The sequence below is a fragment of the Notamacropus eugenii genome, chromosome 4 (assembly GCF_028372415.1).
Source record: "Notamacropus eugenii isolate mMacEug1 chromosome 4, mMacEug1.pri_v2, whole genome shotgun sequence".
Taxonomy (NCBI): Eukaryota; Metazoa; Chordata; class Mammalia; order Diprotodontia; family Macropodidae; genus Notamacropus; species Notamacropus eugenii.
In genome coordinates, this window is record NC_092875.1 from 208,343,169 (window position 1) to 208,366,335 (window position 23,167).

Consider the following 23,167-nt stretch of genomic DNA (forward strand, 5'->3'; position numbering starts at 1 on the left):
AAATTTAACTTTTCCTCTTTGCAAACAATTCATGCTACAATAAATGTCCCCTGTTCCCAAAATCTGCCATGCCTCATTATTTTGAGGCGCATGTGTGTGCGCGCGCTTCTTTCAAGCCCCTTACATTCCAACAGTTGTGTAATGAGAGAGAAGAGAGAGGTAACATTAACCCGGCCCTATAGGTAATTACCGTATACAATAGCTTTAGTGAATCCTTTTTAATACTTCTGAGCCTAGAAACACTTTCTGCACATTTTTTTTATGCAAAGGTCTGCTCTTTTCATTGTGCGTACAATGTGATTGCTGGTTTGACACTGTAGGCTACACTGGTTTTATGAAGGATTAAATGCCACCTGAGACATATTTATCCTAAATAAATCACAAATGGTAAACTGCAGCATGTCAGTGTCAACACCCTGTACTGCAGCAGAAAGGTTAGCCATACAGGACTGAGCAGAGTTAGGAATTAGCATCCAAGCTGCAAACCACAGGGCTACAGTTAACAGGAAAAATGATCAAGAAGAAATATTTCCACCGAAAAACATTCCGTTTTTTTGAATATCTGTGAGAATCTTGCAGAGGGCCATCATTTTGTAAAGGTCACCTTTATCCTGATAACAAACGGGAGTTGGTCCTGTCACTGTTTGCTGTAGACAGTGTTTAAGAAGAAGTGAACAGCCTGCCATTTTTAAGAAAGATGAGCAAGTCAAACTCAGCTAATTATGAATCTTGGTGTCAAACTTGAAATTTTACTTTTTTTGGAGGTAGGAATGGATAAAACCCAAAGCACTGAAAATGATATTGTGAGAAGATAGCAGCTCTCTATAAGCAGACCAAGGAAAGCATATTTCAGCCTTTCTGTGAAGTATCTTTTCTATGCAGTTCTCTTAGAAAGCATATTTTAACAGCATTGGGTTTTTTTTGTAAAATAAGGTGCTATTCCTTTATATTCTCTCTCTATCCCTTTATATTCTCTCTCTCTCTCTCCCTTCCCCCCATCCTTACAAAAGCTGATGACTTTAGCCCAGTAACCGTGAAAAGATGTGATATTATCATGGAAGCCTGACTGGATCACAACTCAAATACTGAAAAAATTATGTCAAGGATGAGAGACATGCATTTTAGAAATTAGCCAGCTTTGTCATCATCTCCTTATAAAGAAAGCATGAGAAGAGAAAAGCAAGCAGTGACATTCAGACATAAGAAATAGACATCTAGGTTTTTCCAGTCGAGTACCCATTTTGTTGACTTCTTAAAATGAAACATCACATTGTTTCTCTTTTAATGCTATCATTTTATTTTAAAGAAAACCCAAACAAACCCAAACAAACAAAATAAAACAACCTTAGCATTGGGGAGGAGGAGCTATTTTACAGGTTTTAAAAAAAGAGAAATAAAAGCAATTAAATCAGGAACAAATGATGTGAACATGAACTTGCATTGAACAGTTGCTGTAAGTCCACATCTAGACACAGATAATCGGCACTCTGGTTCAAAACAACAGATTACAAAGTCATCTTTTTCTACTTGCAGTGTCAATGTCAGAATTTTCATAAAAACCCAACATTTCAAAGTCACACAAAAACCTGCAAAATGATATTTATATGAAGAACCATTTTTAAAAGGGCAAAATATTGATATGAACAGTATTTCCCAGAATGCACATTTCATATACAGACTATTTATGTATGAAATGGTGTCAAAATTACAGGCAGCCGGTCTTTCTAAACCAAGGTATAGTTTTACTGAATACATAGTTCAAGGCTTTCTTAACCATACACTTAAAAGGAAACTTTTATGTAGAGTGCAGTGAAGAACAATGAATTAAGTAAGCATGTTCAAAGAGAGAGGCTTTTTGTGTAAAATGCGAACCAACTTATACTGCCCTGTTTTATTCGGGAGACACCGTGATCCTAAACTTTCAGGAAACTCAATGAAAGTGTTACTGTTTACAAAGTATAATAAATGCAGCTGCTAATTTTAACCAACTGTATAAAATGTTGATAAAATAGTAAGCATGCCAGACTATAAGAGCAGAGATGTCTTAAAGTCAAAAGGCATAGTTTTCCTGGTTTTCCTTTTCAAGGGAAAATATTTTAAAAAGTGGAATGGGGGAAAAACATTTTCTTAAAAGTCAAAACCAAGTGAGTATCTTTTTAGAAACAAGTGGACAAGAAATGGGGGCTCAAACCAGGGAGCCATATTGCAACAAAAGGGTACAACCCAAACAAAGAACAAAAAACCCATCAGATTTCTTTTTGGCTATTTTTTTTTTCCCATTTTGCAACCAAGTCTGCCTGTTCAACTTTCCGAATCCCACTCTGCAACGTGGATAGAAATCTTCAACTTGGGAAGCAGATGGGGCAGCCTGTCACAGGAGCTGACATTAACCTCACAGCAAGTGCATACTTGGTACACGGATGGAGCAACACCATCATTATTGGGAAGGTTTTTACAAATGAAGTTCAGGGAACATAGTGCCCACCCATGTCTGTTACTTCTCCACATCTGCCCTGGTTCCAAATTACAAAGTGCAGGTTTCATGCTTCCTGCAGCTCTTGCAGTTCATTACTTTCTCTTTGGCTCTGAATTACGGCAGTGGTTGGAGAGCCGCCCTGCGTGTAAATGACCATGCTTGTTAACTGTTCCTCTGCACCTTCAGGGACCACGGCTTCGGCATTTAGAGCAGGATCAGCCTGCAAAAGCTCCTGAGAGTCAGTGGCCTCAATCACAGTGTGGGAGTACACACCTGGTTCATCTTGCACCCCGTGGGGCAATTCAGTGACGATATAATGCGTGGTGCCTTCTGTGAAGTTGCCACTGGACTCTTGGGCCATGGCTTGGGCTAATTCTTCAGTCACAATGATTTGTGAGATCTCCCCATCAGATTCCACTAGATCCACATGTTCTCCTTGCATGCTCAGGGCATGACTCCCCGTTTCTTGCATTATGATCTGAGACCCTTCCCTGGCCACCATATGAACGGTTCCTTCCTGATTAACAATGACCTGAGTGACACCTTCTTTCATCAGCTGGTCTGCTGCTGCTGTGTCACAGACAGCAAACTGGAGTACTCCCTGAACCATCTTTTTAAAGGCAACCTGTGCTCGCTCCTGAGATGCAATGATAGTTGATGGGCGCATGACTTGGGTCACTACTTCCATAGGTTCTGCGTCCGAGGGACTTTCCTGAATCTCATGGAACATCTGTATTTGTTGAGTTTCAGGCCCAGTAGGAACACTGGATGCCTCATGACTGGGCATCTGTATCAAGACGTCTTTGTGACCAGACCTACTTCTCTCCTGAGGTCCAGTCCTATTTTCTGCTTCTCCCAGTTCAGTGACAGCACAAAGCAATGCGTCAAGCGCAGAGGATGAGTCAGAAGGAGGCGCTGCAGCCTCAGCAATATCTATGATTTCCTGCTTCATCACTTGTTGCATCACAGCACCACCAGAGTCAGCAGTTTCTTCCACTTCAGTGCCTCCCACTGAGCCTTCAACAACCACCACTTGTGTGGCCCCATCTGCTAACTGCTCAGTCAGAATCTGTCCTGGTACCATGCTGCCCACATGGGACCCATTCTGACTTGTGGCAATGACCTGCCCATCTTCTGTAATATGAACCACCCTTGCCACTTGGCCAGCCATCGCCAAAGTCTGGAGGGTGGCAGCTGCAGTTTCCTCCACAGAGGCATCAATTGCAAAGTCACCATTGTAGCCTTGAATAATGATGACTTGCTGCACTTGTTCCGCTGACTGTGCTTGCCTCTTGCTGCTTCTAAGGGACTTTTCTTTGACTGGAGACCCTTCTGCCAGGGCAGCTGCAGTAAAAGGACTGTCTGTTTCCACAAAGGTCGCTCCCTGTCCCTTTAGGCGGCATTCATAGGACTTGGAGACAATTCCTAGGAAAGAAAATGCTCAGTTATCATATGCTCTTAAAAAAGGTTTTGGCCAAGTCAACAAGAATCTATAGCACCAGTAAAAATATAATTATGAATCATTTCTTGTTAGATAGGATATAACATGGCATGATGGATGAAGAGACAATCTTAGAGTCTGGAAGACCTGAGTTCAAGTCCTTCATCTGATGCAGACTGGCTCCATGACCCTGGGGAAAGGCCCTTAACTTCACTGTGCCAAATCATAAGACTGTAAGTTGCAAAGCAGATGTATTGGTAAACGAGGTTTCTTATGGGGGTTTTTTCCCTGATATGAATGAAATTATAAGTGGGGTAAAAACAAAAATAACACAATAGAAAGCTTGGAGATCCCAGGTATAGTCTCTGCTTCCTAGCTATGTAACCTAGGGCAAATTCCTTACCTTTTGTAAGTCTCAGCTTCTTCACCTGTAAAAAATATTTCTTGTGGTCATCATGAGGATCAAATAAGATATGTAAAGTACTCTCTAGATACTAAAGAACCATGTGAATGTGAACTATTATTAGTTATAATAACAAAGAACATTGTTCATTTAGATGTTACTTTTGAAGGTGCCATACAGAAAGATAATGTGTGATTTGTTTATATCATCAAAATTATGACATTCAAGTATATTTTTATACATTCATTATCCTTCCATGAACCTTTCTTATATGCCTTCTATATGTCAGGCATCGTGTAAAGTAATGGGGGATAGAAGGACAATGAGGAAAGAGTTCTTGCCTTTCAGAAGCCTACATTCTACTGGGGGGATACAGCAGGGGCAGAAATATTATGCTCTCTGAAATATGTGAAGAATCTGCAATCTTGTTAGTACAGGGAGTTTGCAGGGTAGGTTCTACTTCCACCAAACTATATCACAGCTCATCAATGATGACTCAACTGATAAGTCCTAGGCAGTTCCCAAAGCTAGTGTCAGAGTTGGGAGTGCTCAGCACCCTATCCGGTATGCCAAGCTACCTCTCATAAATAACTACAGTAAAAGGAAAAGATGGCTAATGTCTAGGGGGAATTGGGGAACATTTCACAGAAGAGATAAGATCTAATTTGAGCCTTAAAGTAAGACAAAGATTCCAGAGGCAGGAATGAGTAGACAGAACATTCCAGAAATGAGGAATGGTCTGTGTGAATTCATGGAGTTTGGGGTATCAAGTTTGGGGAATAATGACGAGGTGAGTTTTGTTGGGATACAGAGTTTATAAAAAACAATATGAAATAGGACTAGACAGTAGGTAGGAATCAGATGACTGGGGACTCTAAGTACCAAAATAAAGTTTATATTTTAGCCTTTGAAGTCTTTTGAATAGGAAAGTGACATAGTCAGAATTTTGACTCAGGAAAATTATTTTAGCAGATGGTCACAGGACACACTGGAGAATAGAAGAGACTGAAAGCAGGAAAACCAATAAAGAGACCATGGTAGTGCAGTTGGAGGACAATGAAGTAGCTTTGTAAATGGAAATGGAGAAAAGGGAATAAATGCAAGCGATGTTGCACAAGAAGAACCAACAACAAAGCGGTGGGTAACTGCCCAGGTAGAAGGCATGAAGGAGAGGAAAGGAGCTACGGATAATGCTGAGGTCATGAATCTCCTCCCTATTTTATCCAAAGAAGCCTATTCACTAATCCTGACCAGTTATCTTTCTTTTCAAATCTTCATGGAGGGTGAATGGTTTGAGACGAGTTATTGCTATTTTCAACATACATTGCTATTTATAGAAGTTCTAACTCAGGAAATTCTCAGCAACCGTATCTTCTAATATAAATAAAATTACAGAATTTATAAAGATAGGATTTAGAACTAGAAAGGATTTTAGAAATGACATAGTCTACCCAATTATCTTATAGAAAAGGAACTGAAGCCCAGAGATGTAAATTTACCACAATAGCAATCTGAGCACAGGTCTTCCAAGTTCAAGTCTAGCACTCTTTTCATGACACCAAACTGCCAGAATATCTAAAGATGCTTATACAGATATATCTGTAGATATATGAAATATCTACCATGAATAAGTAGGTACATGTCTGTGCAGAGCACCAATCTTCTCAAATAATATAGGATATAGATCAATGATGCCCTTATAACTTTGTGGAATGAAATATAACCTTAAACTATAATCTTTGTAATCACATTGAAGTGTTCAAACATTTAAGTAGAAACCATGCCCACATTTTCACTGTAAATCTGATTTAAGTTTTTCTCTATCAGTGTTGTCTTCACTATCTCTTATGATTGTCAGTTAAGAGGATATCTACAATGAAAATTTCTGTTTCTATATGGACTACACCAGATATCTCAATAGCAGTTACCTGTTTTCACCATTTTTAGTGTAAAATTCTTTTTTTAAGTCTTTGTCCTTATTGTAAGCACAAATGTTTAATGCTCACTTATACCACCAAAAAAAAATCCACTAGCTCCTTCGATGGACTCTTAGTTTAGACATGGAATGCCCTCCAGTTACTTGTGATGTCTCAGAGTCAGAAAAATATCACAGAAATGTATTGATTTTTAAATATGGGAAGAAAACCCTTCTGCATCCCTGGTCATAACCTGGAGAAGGCCAAAGCTTATTTGGGCTTATTGGTCTCTGAGGAATTTATCTTGTCAAAATGGGAACTTCAATATATTCTGCTTTTGCTTGTTCAACAGTTAAAACTTTAGTGGCATGAAATTTTTCTATCTCATCTTGCAAAGGGATTGGGAGAACCCTGTATTTGGGAAGGTAAACAAAGAGTTGAAACTGAAGAGGATTTTTCCAAAGGAAAGGTCACTGCCATATTGTGAATTCTGAACTGGGGGGTTGGGAAGGAGAGGGAAACGAGATATACTGATGAATTGCACTAGGCAGCATCACCAAGTGTGGAAGTAAAACATAAAAATGACTCCTATTTTAACATGAGCTAGAACCAGGTAATCTACAGTCTTTCCCAGGGCTAGAAGGGTCTCTCTCTCTCTCTCTCCCCTATCAATTTAGGTGGAATTTACCGTATAATATACGTAAGGCACTTTACAACTTTAAGGTGCTATATAAATAAAATGGTATGTGAATTTATTATTGGCAGCTACTTAAGACCAATGCAAATTTCATATTTTTGAGGATTGCTCCAGAGGATTAATCAACCATTTATCTGATAATATCACTTATTAAGTGCTTATTGTTTGTCAAGTGCTGTGCTTAAAGCACTCAGAGGAGATGCTACAAGTTCCCTTCTACTGTAGAATCACTCTCATTATCTTTTCATCTAACCTAAATCTTTGTTCATTTGGTTTTTTTTCTAATATTCTGTTTCTTTTTATTTTAATACCAGCAATGATGATGACACATGTTCTTATATAGTAGCACAGTGGTCAGGAAGAGAAAACCTGAGTTCAAATCTGGCCTCAGACACTTAACTATCCACATGACCCTAGACAAATCATTAACTCCTGTTTATCTCAGTTACCTCTTCTGCAAAATGGGGATAATAATAGCACCTACCTCCCAGGTTGTCCTGTGGATCAAATGAGATAAGAATTGTAAAGCATTTAACACATAATGAATGCTATATTAGCTATTATCATTTAACAAGTGTTTACTGAGTGCTTCCAGTGTTCCCAGTGCAGTGCTAAATGCTACATAGAAGTTCTCAAAGCATAGTCTAGGGACTCCCACTGGCTACCTGAAACACGTTTAGAGGATCAATGCAATTAGCAACCATGACTGCAGAGGACTGATGATGAAGCACATTACATACTGTCTGAGCATGCTCCGTCTATTACCTTTTCTAGGGTGACAGAGTTAAGATGGAGAATGAGAAACACTCTTTTGACATGGCCAATGCAAAGGCTGTTATAAAGGGAGGTGGAAAGGAGAAAAGATAAATGCTTGTTAATTGAAATAAAATGTTTAAAGTAAACATTAACTAACTGATGTTCAGTATGCCATCTATTAGGAACTCTAGATTTTTTTCCCTGCTACACTTTCAAGTTCTTTTCTTGCCATTATTAATGTGCAAATAGCTCAAATTGATCTCTTTAAGGTTTACAAAGTGCTTCCCTCAAAATAACCCTGTGGGAGCAGGTAGGACAAGTAGTGTTACTCCCATTTTAGAGATAAAGAACAGGCTCAGCACAGTTAAACAACTAGTCCAGGATGACATGGCCAGTGCCAAAGCTGGGATACAATCCCTGGTCTTCTGACTCCAAAGAAAAGGTTCCCCTCATCCCCTATCACTGCACCACTCTGCAGCTTTCCCTCCTTTGCCAGTTATATTTTACTCATCCTTACTGAATTTATTCCAGTTTGTTCTTGTCTCTTTCTTATTTTCTAGGTCATTTTAGAGTCTGATTCAGCTTTGATGAAAAAGGAAATAAAAGTAATGGGCACAAATCATATGGTGCCATACTGTCCTTATTTTCAGAGGCGAAGGAAGCTTTTTGGGCTGGGGAAGAAAAAGCTAGGGATCCTATTCTTGGAGAGTCCCTGAAATAAATGGTATATTTCTAGGGCTACGCAACTCGAGCCTTTACTCTGCAATTGAAAGAAAAGTCTCTTGGGTGCAGAGTTATCCAGTGAATCCCTTGCAGCAGTGATAATTATGCTATTCTGAGCAGCTTACTTAATCTATTTGAATCCAGAGGTGAGTTAAGCCACTTCCTGACCATTAAAGTAAACTACATGGGTAAATACTGCTGTCACTAAGGGGTGTGATGAAGCTTAACTACACCAACATCTTAACCTCAGCTAGGTGAAAGCCCAGCTATTCCATCACAGTTCATAAATGCGATTGCAGGTCCATCTTTTGATTCAGCAATTTAATAACTTCGAGTGCTGTCAGTACTGCTTTGAAAAATGGCTCCTATAAAATGTAACAGCCTCAATCAGATTGTAAAAGATTCACCCACGGAAGATTCTTCCATTTCAACTATAATGAATTAATGTTGAGCTATGTAGAAGTTCAAGTGTCATTTAAACTAATGTGAATCTCTACTGTAACTTTAAATTTTAACTGGACCAGGAATTTACTGGGAACATCAACTTCGATTTCAGAGATCCTCTTAGTAAATATGAATTGCAGATCACACAAGTTTCTTTTTCTTTTTTTTTTTCTTGGAGTCCAAATAACCAAATAGCAGACATCTAGAGAACAAGAAACTTAAACTGTACCTAAGCCCTGTCCTTGGACAGTTCTTTAATGGAGGACTGTAGTTCAACATAATATTTGCATTACTGTCCATTTTATGTAAAGACAAAGTCTGATTTTCACACAGCACAAAGTAGCTAATCAGATGCCATGTTTAAATTCATTGTTGCCTCCCCCGCCCCGAAGCTTGGTACTTCAAACAGTGTACAGTGAAGCTTTGTGTGAAAGATTCTCAAGTGAGGTTAAAATACAATCTACTATCAGTTCAGGAATCCTAAACCTATAGCTTGTACAGGGCATCAAGACTTTCAAAGGTAGATTACTGACTTCTATTGGAAAGTGCATGATAGTTTATATTCTGTTGAGATCAAGAAGTTATTTCATGGATTATCTGGGTGGGAGTTGTATTTTTAGGGAAACTGATTGTTAAAAGGCTCTTTTCTAGAAAAGCCTTATAAAATCAGTCTTTTTTTTATCAGCTTCTTGCTTTCTAGTTTTTCCCCCAAAGTGAAATTCTCAGGAACTTAAATACAGCAAATCCATAACTGCAGGGGATGGAAGGGTTAAATTACTCACCCCCACCTGCCCCCCAAAAAAACCCCACACCAAACCTGTTAATAGTCCTCTTTAGCTGTCTGCTGTGTTTTTGGGAAGCCACAGTAAGAGTTAGTACCTGACAACATCTTGTGTGCGTGTGTGTGTGTGTGTGTGTCTGTCTGTCTGTGTGTCTGTGTGTGCGCGCATGTGTGTATTATTCTTTCGTTACTGTCATCATTTTTTTCCAACAGAATAAATACCTTATGCTTTTGTTAAGCTTACATTTAATTAAAATGTACAGAATTTGTGCAGTAAACTCGAATGAAACAAATAAAACAAAGGCCCCCTCTCTTGAAGGCATACGTTGTGAATGAAAAATGTCATTACAGACTAAAAAATTTTGCAGTAAACAGGGCCTACAGAGAGAAGTTTCCCCTGTAATGACATCCATAAAATACACAAATGGCACTTTTAGTACCATCCTGAATATGGCATTTTCTGTGCTCTACACACAATCTAAATGGTTTGATCATAGAGCATAATACTCCATTGGGTTTATAGAACAATCAATGTTCCATAAAATGATGTATTTATCCAATAGTAGGCTCAGCAGTTACTGGTGTATGACATTGTAGGACACTGGCTTTGTACTCTTCAGCAGCACACATGCTGGCTGTAAAACTTATCTAACACTACTTCAACAACTTCATCTCATCTGTGTCAAGTAATTTGTTGAAGCCTCAGCTTGGTTTAAAAAAACTTGTAATAAAAATTCATAGAATTTTCAAGAGAATGAAAGCCGATGACAATAGAAAGGTCACATTGTGTCTCCACTAAAGGGGTCAAAGGTCATTAGCAGTTCTAAAACAGAAAGTAGATTTCATGCATCGTGTAGCAGATAAAGATGGCATTAAAGAGACTTGTCTTAGAGTGAAATCCATAATGTGCTAGGAAAGCCTGTGTTAATATTATATGTAAACGATTTTGTTTCTACTAAGAGTCCTATATTTTAGATTTCTGAGCTTTTTCTGAAGTTGTATTAAGTATTGATAGATGACTAGATTAAACCTCAGGTATCAATTGTATTTTGTTTTGTAAAGTCATTTGGTATGATGAGCAGCCTAAGAATCTAGGATGGTTTAGTGTTACATAATCAAAGTGCTTTACATACTGTATACATTTTTTGAAAAATATGGCTCTTTTTCCGTAAAATTTCTGCAGGCACTCATGACATTGTGATTTTTAGTCACATATAATTCTCTCAATTTCAATTTCGAGGTATAATTTTTAACAATGAAGTAAAGAAATCATACTTAATGTCTATTAAAATGAAACAATATTAGCAGATTATGCTAATAAATTAGAGCCATATTTTAATGTCACCAAATCTTATAAGTTTCTCACGTGAAAGTAGGAAAATGACAAAATGAAATTCAATGAAATATAACCTTCTAGAAATTTCAAAGACCGGGAATAAATTAACTTTATAACAGCAGCTACCAATAGTTTAGCCAGTCAAATTGATATCAATAACTGCCCTGGTAACTTATTCATTTCTTAGACAATAATAATTACTTGGTATTATAAAGTATGCCATATCACATAAGCTTATAGTTAAACATAGACTTAAGATAGTTTAAAGTATACTCAATTGTAACACCTGCATATTGGGAATGCTCCTCTGATTCAAAGAATGTAATAGACAATAATGATCCCCAGTTTCTAGAAAGACTGAAGTTCAGTGGTTACATAATCAACTTCTCTGACAACATAGAATGTGGATCAGTCTGATAAAATCAACCTATGTTCGGACAAGTAAATGACGCTTTTCACTCTCATTTTCAGGAGAACAAAGATCAATCAGAGCTTCCTTTCTCTTCATTACTTTTAAGAACTATAAGCTGCATTTTAGCCAGGTTACATGTGGGTATTAGCATAAACCCTTAATTTTTAGTCATTACTTGACACAAAACAAAGACCTATTATTTTCTGTCATTGCCCTAAATGTTAAATATGACTATACAACAAATTAGGCCGCATAACTTTATTTCAGAACATTGACTAAATATGGGCCCACTCAAACAATTAAGATCATGCTCTGTAAATGGAGGTAGGCTACTGTGTTGTGTTTGTTAGTATTCAGTAATTTAAAAATCATTTCTAACATTTGCTCCATGACATATCTACAGAGAAGAATTATATATGAATTATATATAATTACATAATAAATGTAATTATATATAAAAACGATTTGGATACCTTCTTCCAAATTTATGAACATGATTAAACATTATGAGAATAGGAAAAAGATTTTTTTTCACGAAAACATATTTATCCTAAATCATAAAGCTCTTTCACTGAAGTTCATCTGCATATGTGTAACAATGTAACCTGTACTGAAAACATCATCTGCTCAAAATAGCACATCAATCTAAGGAACATGTTATTTTCTTTTCCCTTCATTGTCAACATCATTATATCATATCACATTATTAAAATTAGCAATGATAATTAATAATAAAAAGATATCTCACTGAATAGTAAATTGAACTAAGTTCAGACTCAAGATGGGAAATTCAAAACTCTGTTCCATGATTCATATTTTATCCTGACTCAGTGTCCATGGGTCTACATATTTCAATGGTTACTGAAGAATGACAGGGTAAAGGACAATATTTTACCTTTAAAATCACAAACCCTAAGAATTTTGTATTAAATCAGACCCCTAGGTGTATATACACATATATATATATTTTCATTTTCATGCATGAAGATCTAACGGTAATAGAAGCTGTGCTCACAGATCCTCATTCTACAAGATAAGAATATACTTTTTAAGGTAATCTTGATTTGGTTGGATTCCTCCTCCTCCTCCCCTTCGCTACCTCACTGCTTTGGAGGCCCGTAGGCTACTTTAGCAGGTTTTTTTAGCAGTAGCCAGAACTTCACAATTGAATACTTATAACAAATTCTACTAGTCTTCTTAACAGATGGTGATAGGAATGACATCATAAAATTAGATTGTAAATTGTGCTTTGAAATCCTGGCATGGAAGATCCCTGGTATAAAAAGTTCCTATCAATTTATCATGTTTTTGTTGTTGGTTTTTTGTTTTTTTTTTAGGAACACATTTATTTGCTAGCAGAGAACTATTTAGAAACTATAACAACTCCTGTAGTTCTGACATGCAAAAAGACCTGCTTTAAAACCAAATAAAAACAAGGTGAACTTCAGGTTTTATTTCACAAATATGGCAGACACACCCTGCCACCATCCCTTTTTTGTCTCCATATTAATGAAGATCTAATTTCCAGGGTCTGGATCACTCAGAATAGTATAAGATCTTAAGATGTTTCTCTACCGAGTAGGAGGGCTTGGCTTTTAATTAGAGGAAGCTTTGTTAAATATTGAACAACAACAAAAAAATTTAAAGTCTTCAAGAAAATCCAAAATAACAACAAAAAAACTACTTAAACATTTTAAACCCACTGCTAGGTGTTGGCCAGACAAAGATTTAAAAAACAAACCAAAACAAAGCGCCGCTCAGTGGATAGAATACCAGGCCCTGAACTGAGGACACCAGAGTTGAAATCAGATTTACTAGCTTGTCACTTAAGCTCAGGTAAGTCACTAAAGCGCCATCTTGCCTCAATTTCCTCAACTGTGAAACAGAGATAACAATAGCCCCTACCTCACAGGGTTATTGTGAGGATCAAATGAAATGTTTGTTTATAAAAAGGCACTCTGCATACTGCCTGGCACATGGTATGTGTTTAAGAAATGTTGACTCCCTTCCTTTCCGAATTCCTTCCAGCCCTTCAAAAAGCTTACAGTCTGACAATTTTTGGTGTTGTTATTTAGTTGTGTCTGACTCTTCTTGACCCCATTTGAGGTTTTCTGGACCAAAAATCTGGAGTGTTTTGTCATTTCCTTCTCCAGATCATTTTACAGATGAGGAAACTAAGCAATTTGCTCAGGATCATCCATCTAGTAATAGTCTGAGGCTAGATTTGAACTCAGAAAGAGAAGTCTTTTTGATGCAAGTCTGGGTACTCTATCCACTGAGTCACTTACCTGCTCATACAGAAGGTACATAAATATAATACAGGGTAGAGTGTGACAAGAGCAAAGAAAAAATCTAGACAAAGTACTGAAAAGAAATTTCACCCAGTGGTGGTGGTAGGGAATATAGATCCAGCAAGATTTCATGGAGAATGTGATACTGGGTCTAAAAGGAAAAGGATTACACAAGGCAGAGATGCATTCCGGGTACAAAGAACAATCTGTAAGAATGCACACAAGGCAGGAGCTGGCATGTTGTGCTGGCTCAGAAGTAGAATGCATGAAAGTGGGAATTGTGAAATGAGGCTGAAAATAAAGGGAAATTGGAATTAGATTGTAGAGGGCCCTAAACGCCAGAAGAATGAATTTATTCTAGAGGTAACAGGCAGCCACCGAAGGTTTTGGAGCACAGAGTGACACGTTCAGATCTGTGCACTGGGAGATTCTTTAGGCATCTATGTAGAGGCAAGGAGGTCAGTCAAGAGGGTTATTACAGTCCTTTAGGTAAGAGGTATACTCCGAACAATGGTCATGGCAATGGAATAGTGACAAAACAAATGTGAGAGATGTGATGACAGAATAGATGACACTTCACAATTTATTAGAAAAAGAAAGTGTGGGAGAGGAAAAACAAAGATGATTCTCAGGCTAAGAGCTTGGGTGATTGGGACGATGCTATAAACAGAAGCAGGAAAGTGGCGAGGTGGAGATTTGAGGAGAAAACAAAATGATTCGCTTCTGACATGCAGAGTTGAAGGCATCTGTCAGAATTTCAGGTAGAGCTACCTATAGCAGAAATAAAAGATTAGGATGAGCATTTAGGCATTATTAATCAATCAACAACTATATATTAATTGGCTACTCTGTACCAGGCATATCTGAATAAAGATAATAATTGAAGCATTGGAGATGGACAAGCATGCCAATCAATAAAGAATCTAATGTGTCCAAAGAAGAGCAGGACCTTAGGGAATGCTCATATTTAAGATGGCAGGAGGAGGAGGGGGAAGATGAGGAAAGCTAAGAAGCCAGGAAAGCTGTCAGAAACATAGGAACGGGACTAAGAGAGAGCAGTGCACTGGATCCTAAGGGAGGAGAGGAAAGTGTAAAAAAAGGAGAAAATGGTCGCATGCCAGAAGGAGAGAACCCAGTAAGAATGAGGGTGGGATCTGGCACTGAGAGTTCACCGGCAAATCTGAGAGTATGCTGTTAGACTGGTGGAGAAGGAAGTCGAGTGGTTGAGGAAGGTATGGCTAGTGAAGAAGTGGGAGCAGAGATTATTCTTTATAGAAGTTTAACAGTAAAGAGGAGAGATTTATAAAACACATATATTTAATTCAGGTTATTTGGTTGGATTTTTTGTTTGTTTGTTTTTTGGAGAGAAGTAGGGGAAAGGAGATCCAGAATGATATTTACAACAGTGGAAAGTTTTCTCAAAATTATACCACATAGACAACTGCCTGTTCTATCTATTCATAAAGCTTCTTCTAAATCTAAGTTTAAAGCAATCTTATAGACACATTTAGCCAAATACATTATAGTGGAAGAATAATTTTTTTCAAAAATGGAAAATTATGTAAATATGCAAATAAATCATCTTAAAAGGGTATGGCTCCTCTTTGTCTCTCTCAAATATATTTATAGATACCCTGTTAGCAAGGAACATTACACTTGTCCCTCAGTTTTTCTAGTTAACCCTATAAAAATGATCACTTTTCACCTTTGCAGTTATGTTTCCCTTTCATTTATGTTACAGTATCTTCATATCTTTCTTGAAGAAATTAGAGGAAATAGCCATTTGTCTTCATTGCAGATACTTTTGTATGTATGGTAGAAAACAAACTGCTATTCAGTAACTGCACAGAGGCACCATTAAAATCAAATTTACAGTAAACAGAACCTGCAGCTGGGGTAAAACACTAACTGTTAGTATTTTAATTATCAGCAAAGCTTTTGGAGGTCTAACATCTGCTCATAGCCAAATGACAGCAGCTGCTTGTGTACACTTAAAACAATGTGAATTTCTTCTCTAAATATTAAAATGAATCATATGTTCTGTGTTCATCACTGCTATTTTCCTATTAAGCTGGCAAAGTCTATAAGGGCATGCTGAGCTTCTTATGGGTGGAAAAACTGTAAAGGGCTGACCTCTTCAAAGGATGAGATCCAAAGACAGCAAACATACTTGAGTTTGTAAATTGAAAATGTTTAGAGACAGTACTAAAGGTCACCAGGGGCCAAGATGTAGCTAGTAAATGCGAACAAAACATCAGCAGTTAAGTTTTGATCACTGTGCTCTACGGCAGCTTCAAGGACAGGACTTCTCAGAATCTCAAGTGCCAGAGGTCCAGGAGCTGGACAGTATTCTAATTCCATACCTCATCAAGTGAAACAGATAGAAAGCAATTCAAAGCGCCATCAAATTAACCAAAATGTCCTGTTTCAAGTCTATTTAAAAGAGAGGACTGAATAGTGATGGGCACAAGATTTCATCATCCTAATTCAGGCTAGGACATTTCATTGTTTTCTGGCATAATTTAAAAACATTCTGGGGTAAGTATTTGATACGATTACCTGGAGCCACAGTTTCTAAACATGTAAAAGTACACACTCTGAAAGGATGGATATTAAGAAAACCCAGGGGATCTTAAGGGAGATAATGGTAACAATGAAAACAGTGACATTTTTGTCCTTTACTAAATTCCTGACTTTAATCCCATGTTTTACACAGATCCCTGTGAAAATCAGCCTTTCCTCCCTTGGTCCCCCAAGCCCTAGCACCCTGCTTTTTTAAGAGGGAAAGAAAAGTTTAGAGGGGAATCCTTGGAAAATGCTTTAAAAAAAAAGCCAAGATTTCATCCCAAGGCACTACATGTGACCCTGTCACACCTGGCTCATTTATGGGCACATTTGTAATTGTTCATGCAGTGGAGGAGTGGTGGGGACAATTATTTTGTTTGCACATGCCTGTTTGCAGGTGGAAATGGCAAGTTTTCAGATGCACCTGTTATATCTAGAGATAACATTTTGGGCCATTACATTATAGCTGCTAAGCATTCCATGTATAAAATGAGGCAGCAGACTTCTGATACATGAATTTTAAAACAGAGTAATACATCAGATGAGTAATATTACTTGGGCCATTATTAGGTATGGTTCACTGCATAAAATTCTATACTGCCAATTGAGATAAAAAAATTACAGTGATTTTTTAAAAAAATCACTAAACAATTTTAAGTCTTTCTCAAACAGGAAGCGCTAATTTACTTTTTCTTAAGCAAATATACAAGAGAGGGCTAGATTTTACCTTCAGGAAGGCAGGACAACAGAGCTGATTAAAAAGTTAAATCAAATACAGCACAGATATAATGGACACTGCTCTGGATTGCTCTCTAAATAATGTGTCAATGCAAAGATGTGTAAAGAGAGAGTTCAGTATCTTGCACAAATTTTTCAAGAAGTGTTGGCAAGCAACAGAAACAATGTAAAGTAAAGAATACCAAATCTGGAGGCAAAGATACTAGGCTCAGAATTCATACATACATTCTGTGCTTGGGTGATCTATGCCCACTTGATTAGAAAGTAGAGCCAACTATAGCAGTATTAATTTTTCAGCTGCAGATAAACAAAGAGTATGGACTCTTCTGAGAAAAACAATTATGTCTGAAACAGGATGCTTAGTAAGCATATCTCACAGACTGACTACTTGGGATAGTATTTAGCCAACCTATAGAAATAATTAGACCATGTTTTAAGAGAGGCAATTTATTTACTGTCGTTCCTGAAAGTTACAAAACTTAAAATGCTTAATTTTATTCACATCTTATACTTTAGTCACTAAATATTCTGTAAATTATGCTCATTTTGGACGAGAAAAATGTTGGATAGGAGTATAGGGCTTGGGTATAAATCCCTGCTATGCTTCTTTTTATCTGTGAGACCCTGGACAAATCACTTGAAGGCCTCGGTTCCTCATCTGAGACTATGCCCTCAGTGACAGATAAGCCATGTAGCTTTAGATCCACTATCCTGAGACTCTGGCAAGTCAGTCAATAAAAAAAACCAAAAAACACACCAAAAAAACCACAGGCTGCTATATTAGGCCAACCCAGAATTCACAATATGCTTCACATGCTGTAGTGAACAGGGCCCTGAACTTGAAGTCAGGAAGGCCAGGGTTCAAATCCTATCTCTGTGCCTCAGTTTCCTCATCTGCAAAATGAGGCAACTGGACTCAATGACCTTTAAGGTCCCTTCCAGCTCTAAGTCTATGATCTCATGCTCCTATAATATAATCTACTTGGATTTTTTTTTTTTTGGCTATCTTCTGGACCACCCTCCTCATGCTGTTTCCTTTACCCTCTCTCTTCTATATCTTGCTCTGGGAAGAATACTAAAACAAACCTTATAACTTAGGTGAGTAATGAAGTAACACTGTATATCAAGATGATAAATTCATATGAGGAAATCCATGAACTGTAGTCAGGAACTATAGTAGAGGCACTTGGATGAAGGCCACTGGAGGAAGAAACAAACACTATTGTAGTGGGATAGAGCACCAGGACAGAAGAGCTAGTAAGGAACTGAGGGGACAGACCACAAGCTTCTCATAGGAGCATGAGGACTTCATCTATCTAGACACCTTGCTAGAGTCCTTCTCGATTCAAAGTAGAATAGAGGATAAACTCTTGACTTTTCCTTTGATGACTTCCTTCTTCTCAGTGAGGAAAACTGATATTATGGGACCAATAAATAAAGAGGAGCTGATTACCAAAATACAAATGATGGAAATTTATGGAAGTCACTATTCCATCTTAGAGTTTGTAAAATAAAGGATAAAGCTAGACATGATCTTACATGAATTCTTGATTCTGAGAGAACAAATGTCAAATTAAGATTAGACAGGATTCCCTGGCTTAGATATTTTATTGGGTAAACTACCACAATAGGGATATTTATTTTCAACTATAAAATATTGACAATATAAAAATAATTCTTATGAGGGAGAAAATGGGAAACTATCATAAGAATTCAAATAGATGTGCAAAGAAAGTATTTACTTAGATTTTAAAAGACATATGCAGACAAGTGCCAGAAAAGGAAGGCAACTGAAGATGAATACAGAGGAGTATCATGATCCCATAAGAACAGTGTCAAGAATACAAATGCTGAGAAGGAACTAGGGCTAGTGGGGAATGCTAAGGATAACAAAGGGGCTTTAGAATCTGGGTTATGAACTAGAGAAAGATCAAAGAAAAAGTAGGAACACTCTTTAAAGAGGATGAGACAATGATAAAGGATGATGGAGGGAGTGCAGATCTACTCAACTCTTACTCCGCTTCTGTTTTCTGTAACTATCTGGACTGAGAATAAAGAACAAAAATAGTTAACAGAATTAAAACATAAGGTAAAGGAGGCTACTGCAAGAGAACACAGCATTTCTGTACTCAATTCTTTAAAGTATTTCTTTGGTGGTGTGACTGCACACTATATCTAATGGGCCCCTGACCACTGATTATGCTTTACTCCTGCCATTTTCCTGCCTATCTATCTTGCTAATATGGCACCCCTGAAGTAGACCTCCAGAGGGCTGGAGGAATTAAGCCACTCAGTTTTGGAACTCCCAAACTAGTGCTGTGTTGTCCTGACCCCTGGGCCAGATCCTCAGGTATTCTTCATGAATACAGCCTTATTGTTGCCATGTTGGTCCCCCTACCTCAAGTCACTCTGCACTCCAATACACTTTCTGCTAGTTGTTAGTGCTAACAAAGTGTTAACTCTCTGTTTGATAAACTCAAGTAGCTCCCTATTACTCAAGGTCCAAATAAAATACTTGGTTTGGCACTGGAACACATTTACAACTGGGATCCTTCCTATTTTTCCAGTCTTCTTTCCAATGTAATCTTTTCTACAAACATTATGACAATGGCATCCTCACTGTTCCTTGCAAAGATATTCTGGGGCTGTTCCATGTTCCCCATGATTAGAATTCAGCTGTTTCTTATAGTCTTCTTCAAAACTGAGCTCAAATTTCAACTTCTGCAGGAGGCTTTGATGTATCGTTGCCCTCTTCCCAACTCAGTGCCTTCATTTCAGATTATTTCCATTTCACATTATTTGCATTTTTTCTACTATTAAAAAGTAAGGTCCTTGAGGGCAGAAACTATGTTTTTCCTTTCTTTGCATCCGCAACACTTTGCTTAGTCCCAGGCACATAGTAAAAACTTATTAAATATTTGTCAATTGATTTGTACTCCCCTTTCTTTACTCCCCCTCCCAATCAATACTACTATTACCTCTGGAAAGGTCATGTCAATAATTGACCCTATCCATTGACCATCCCTATGACTTCTCAGACCAAAAACATCCTTCCCTAGTCACCATTCCTCTAAGTTTTGTCTTCCCTTATCCTTACTAAAAGGACTATATCTCCTTTGTATTTGCACACCCAGCACTTAGCATAGCACCTGACACATTATTATTAATTATTAAAAATGGTTTTTTTTCTTGCTTCATTCAAATAACTTTCTTCAATAAGTGCAAGTTACCAGTCATTAACCAGTTATAGTCTAGGATACTAAAAGAATTTGTGAATATGGTTATTGAGCAGCTTCCAGTGATCTTTGAAAAATCATTGAGAAAATTATAGGTACAATAGGCCCAGAGATAACCATACATCTTGATTTTCAAAAAAAAAAAAAAAAAAGAAAGAAAAAAATCAAAGGAAGTAGATTCTTCTTCAAAGAATAGGTTAGTAAGCTTGTCTTGTGTTCATGATACTAAAAAAGTATGGTTTGTTAGCATTTAGAAAGGGAATAAATGATCACTTAAAAAGTCAATGTAAGTATACTGTGCTAGTTAAAATCAATTTCCTTTTTGACAGGGTTACTACATTAATCTGGCATGATGCTCCCCCCTGCAAACATGTTGGTTTTTAGGTTGATTTGGAACTGACTGAATGACTAGGTCCAAACATTCATGACAAATTAATCAATGTCATTTTGGAAAGAGGTCTGTATTAGTGTTCCAGTGAACTTTCTTGGGTTTTTCTGACATTTATATCAGTGATCTCAACGAAAGCATAGTGGCATGTTTATGACCTTTGCAGATGACAAAAAAATTGAAGAAATAACTAACACTCTGGGAATCAGAATCAGGATCCAAGATCTTGATAGGTTAGACCAATGGGCCAAATAAAAATGAAAGTTAATAGGTACAAATGTTCTACACTGATTTTAAAAAATCAACTTTACAAGCACATGATGGCTAGGTAACAGTTTGTGAGCAAAGGGGGCTTTAAGAAAATTTCAGGTTCAATATGAATCACCTCTGACATAAAAAAAAAAAACTAAGGGGATATTAGCTTCAATTAAAGGATGAAAAGTAACAAGTGTACAGGAAGAGAGATATGATAGTCCTATATTTTGCTGTGTTCAGATATCACCTAAACTATTTTTTAATTCTATATGCCATATTTTAATAAAAGCAAGTTGTGCATTCCAGAGGAGGGTATCCAGTATGATGAAAGGGCATGGACTAGCCAAGTGAGAATCTTTCAAAGGAGTTAGAGACATTTAGCTTTTGGTGAGGATGACATGTATAAGAGAAGACTTAGGGAGGTCAGGTGGGTCATTTTAGGGTACTTGAATGGCTGTCAAATGTTCAAAGGATTAGGTTTGTTCGACCAGCCTCAAAGGGCAGAATTACTAACGAGGGGTAAAAATCAAAAGGGGGAAGTCCTTCTAAGACTCCTCAGTTTTCTATCCCACTCACAACAGTGGCTATTCCCAGCTGTCTTTTTTCTCCACAAACACCTCATCATCTCAGGTAAGGATCCTGCCTCACCCCATTTGCTTCAAGTTCACTACCCCTCTTTTCATCTCACATCTGCCTGACATCATTCCCTGCTATCTCTGATGAAGCGGAAGTTCCTCTTCCAACTATGTCCAATCCTTTGACATATACCCTCTTAAAAAAACATAATCATTTACATAATTATAAGTATCTTATAGATACTAACATTTTAAGGCACATACATAAATAAAAACTAGACTATAATATATATAATATATATATAGAGACATATATATATATATATATATATCACATCATAATATACAAGTAAAATCACATTGCTCCACGAATGCTGTGGGGACGTACTTAGAGGAATCTGGCACTATGTATACCTTTGTTCCCATGCACTTTGATTTTTTTCCAGAAAACAGTTTCTAGTACCACTTTCACTCTCTAATCTTCAATCTCTCCCTATCTACTAAGTCCTTCCCTACTCCCTACAATCATGTATAAGTCTCCTCTATCCTCTTAAAAAAAACCCAACCCAACTAGATCTTCCCATCTCCACTAGCTACCATCCTGTATTTCTCCTATTCTTTCCTAAGCTCCTTGAAATAAACCATCTCCACTCCATGTCTTCATTTCGCCAACCCTTTTTTTTTTTTCTAAATCCACTGCAACCTGGCTTCAGGCCTTATCACTCAACAAAATGCTCTCTCCCGAGTTACCAATGATCTCTTAATTGCCAAATCCTATGACCTTTTCACAATCTTCATCTTTTTTCACTTTTCTAGTATCTGACACTGATGACCACATTATTCTGCATTCTCTTTCCTCTTTGGGTTTTCGCTTCTTCTCCTATCTGTCTTACTATATATACCTTAGTCTCAACCATGCTGCAATCACTAACTGCGAGTATGCTCTAAGGCTCTGCCTGTGCCTTTATTTCTTTTCTCTGTCCTCTTATTTAGTGACTTCAGTCTCTCCCATTGGTACAATTTTCATCTCTATTTAGATGATTCTCAGGTTTATTTATCTAGCCTGATTTTCTTCTGCACTTCAGTTCCACATCACTAACCTCCCATTGGGCATTCTAACTTAAATATCCTAGTAGGCATCTTAAATTTCCTATTTATTGTCTACCAGGGGTAGGGAACCCATGGACTCAAGGCCACATGTAGTCCTCTAGGTTCTCAAGTTAAGTCCTTTGACTGAAGGCAAACTTCATTTGTTCAGTGAAGTCTGGCTTCAAAGAGCTGCACTTGAGGACAGAGAGGGCCATGTGTAGTCTTGAGGCTGCAGGTTCTCCATTCCTGGAACTCACCCTTCTTCTGAATTTCTCTGTTACTCTCAAGGGCATTCCCATCCTCCCAATTACCCTGGTTCCCAACCTTAGAGTTCTCCTGCACTCCTAACTCTTGCTCAATCTACATATCCAATCAGTTGTCAAATAATATTTTTCCCGGTATTTTACACATTGCTCTTGGTTGTCCAGCCATACAAGCCTATTTGCTGTTCCTCACGTAATACATTCTGTCTCTTTTCCTGCCACTGTGCTGCTCATACCTGAAAGGCATTGCTTTATCATGTCCACATTTTAGAATTCCTGATTTCATTCATGACTCAAGTACCATCTTCTATAGAAGTCTGATCCCCCTGCTGCTAGAGGACGGTTACCTCGTTCCTACTCTATGTGTATATTGTTTAATAGC

At 37.6% G+C, this 23,167-nt stretch overlaps 1 protein-coding gene across 2 annotated transcripts in view; it reads right to left on the bottom strand.

The window, feature by feature from the left end:
- Positions 1-1,273: 1,273 nt before the first annotated feature.
- The window catches only part of ZNF407 (zinc finger protein 407), a 609,391-nt gene continuing 587,497 nt past the window's right edge, over positions 1,274-23,167 (bottom strand). For both annotated transcript variants that reach the window (XM_072604085.1, XM_072604087.1), the window contains exon 9: positions 1,274-3,901. In XM_072604085.1, the coding sequence (XP_072460186.1) occupies positions 2,541-3,901 (1,361 nt within the window). In that variant the 3' untranslated portion in view covers positions 1,274-2,540. The remainder of the gene's footprint in view (positions 3,902-23,167) is intronic.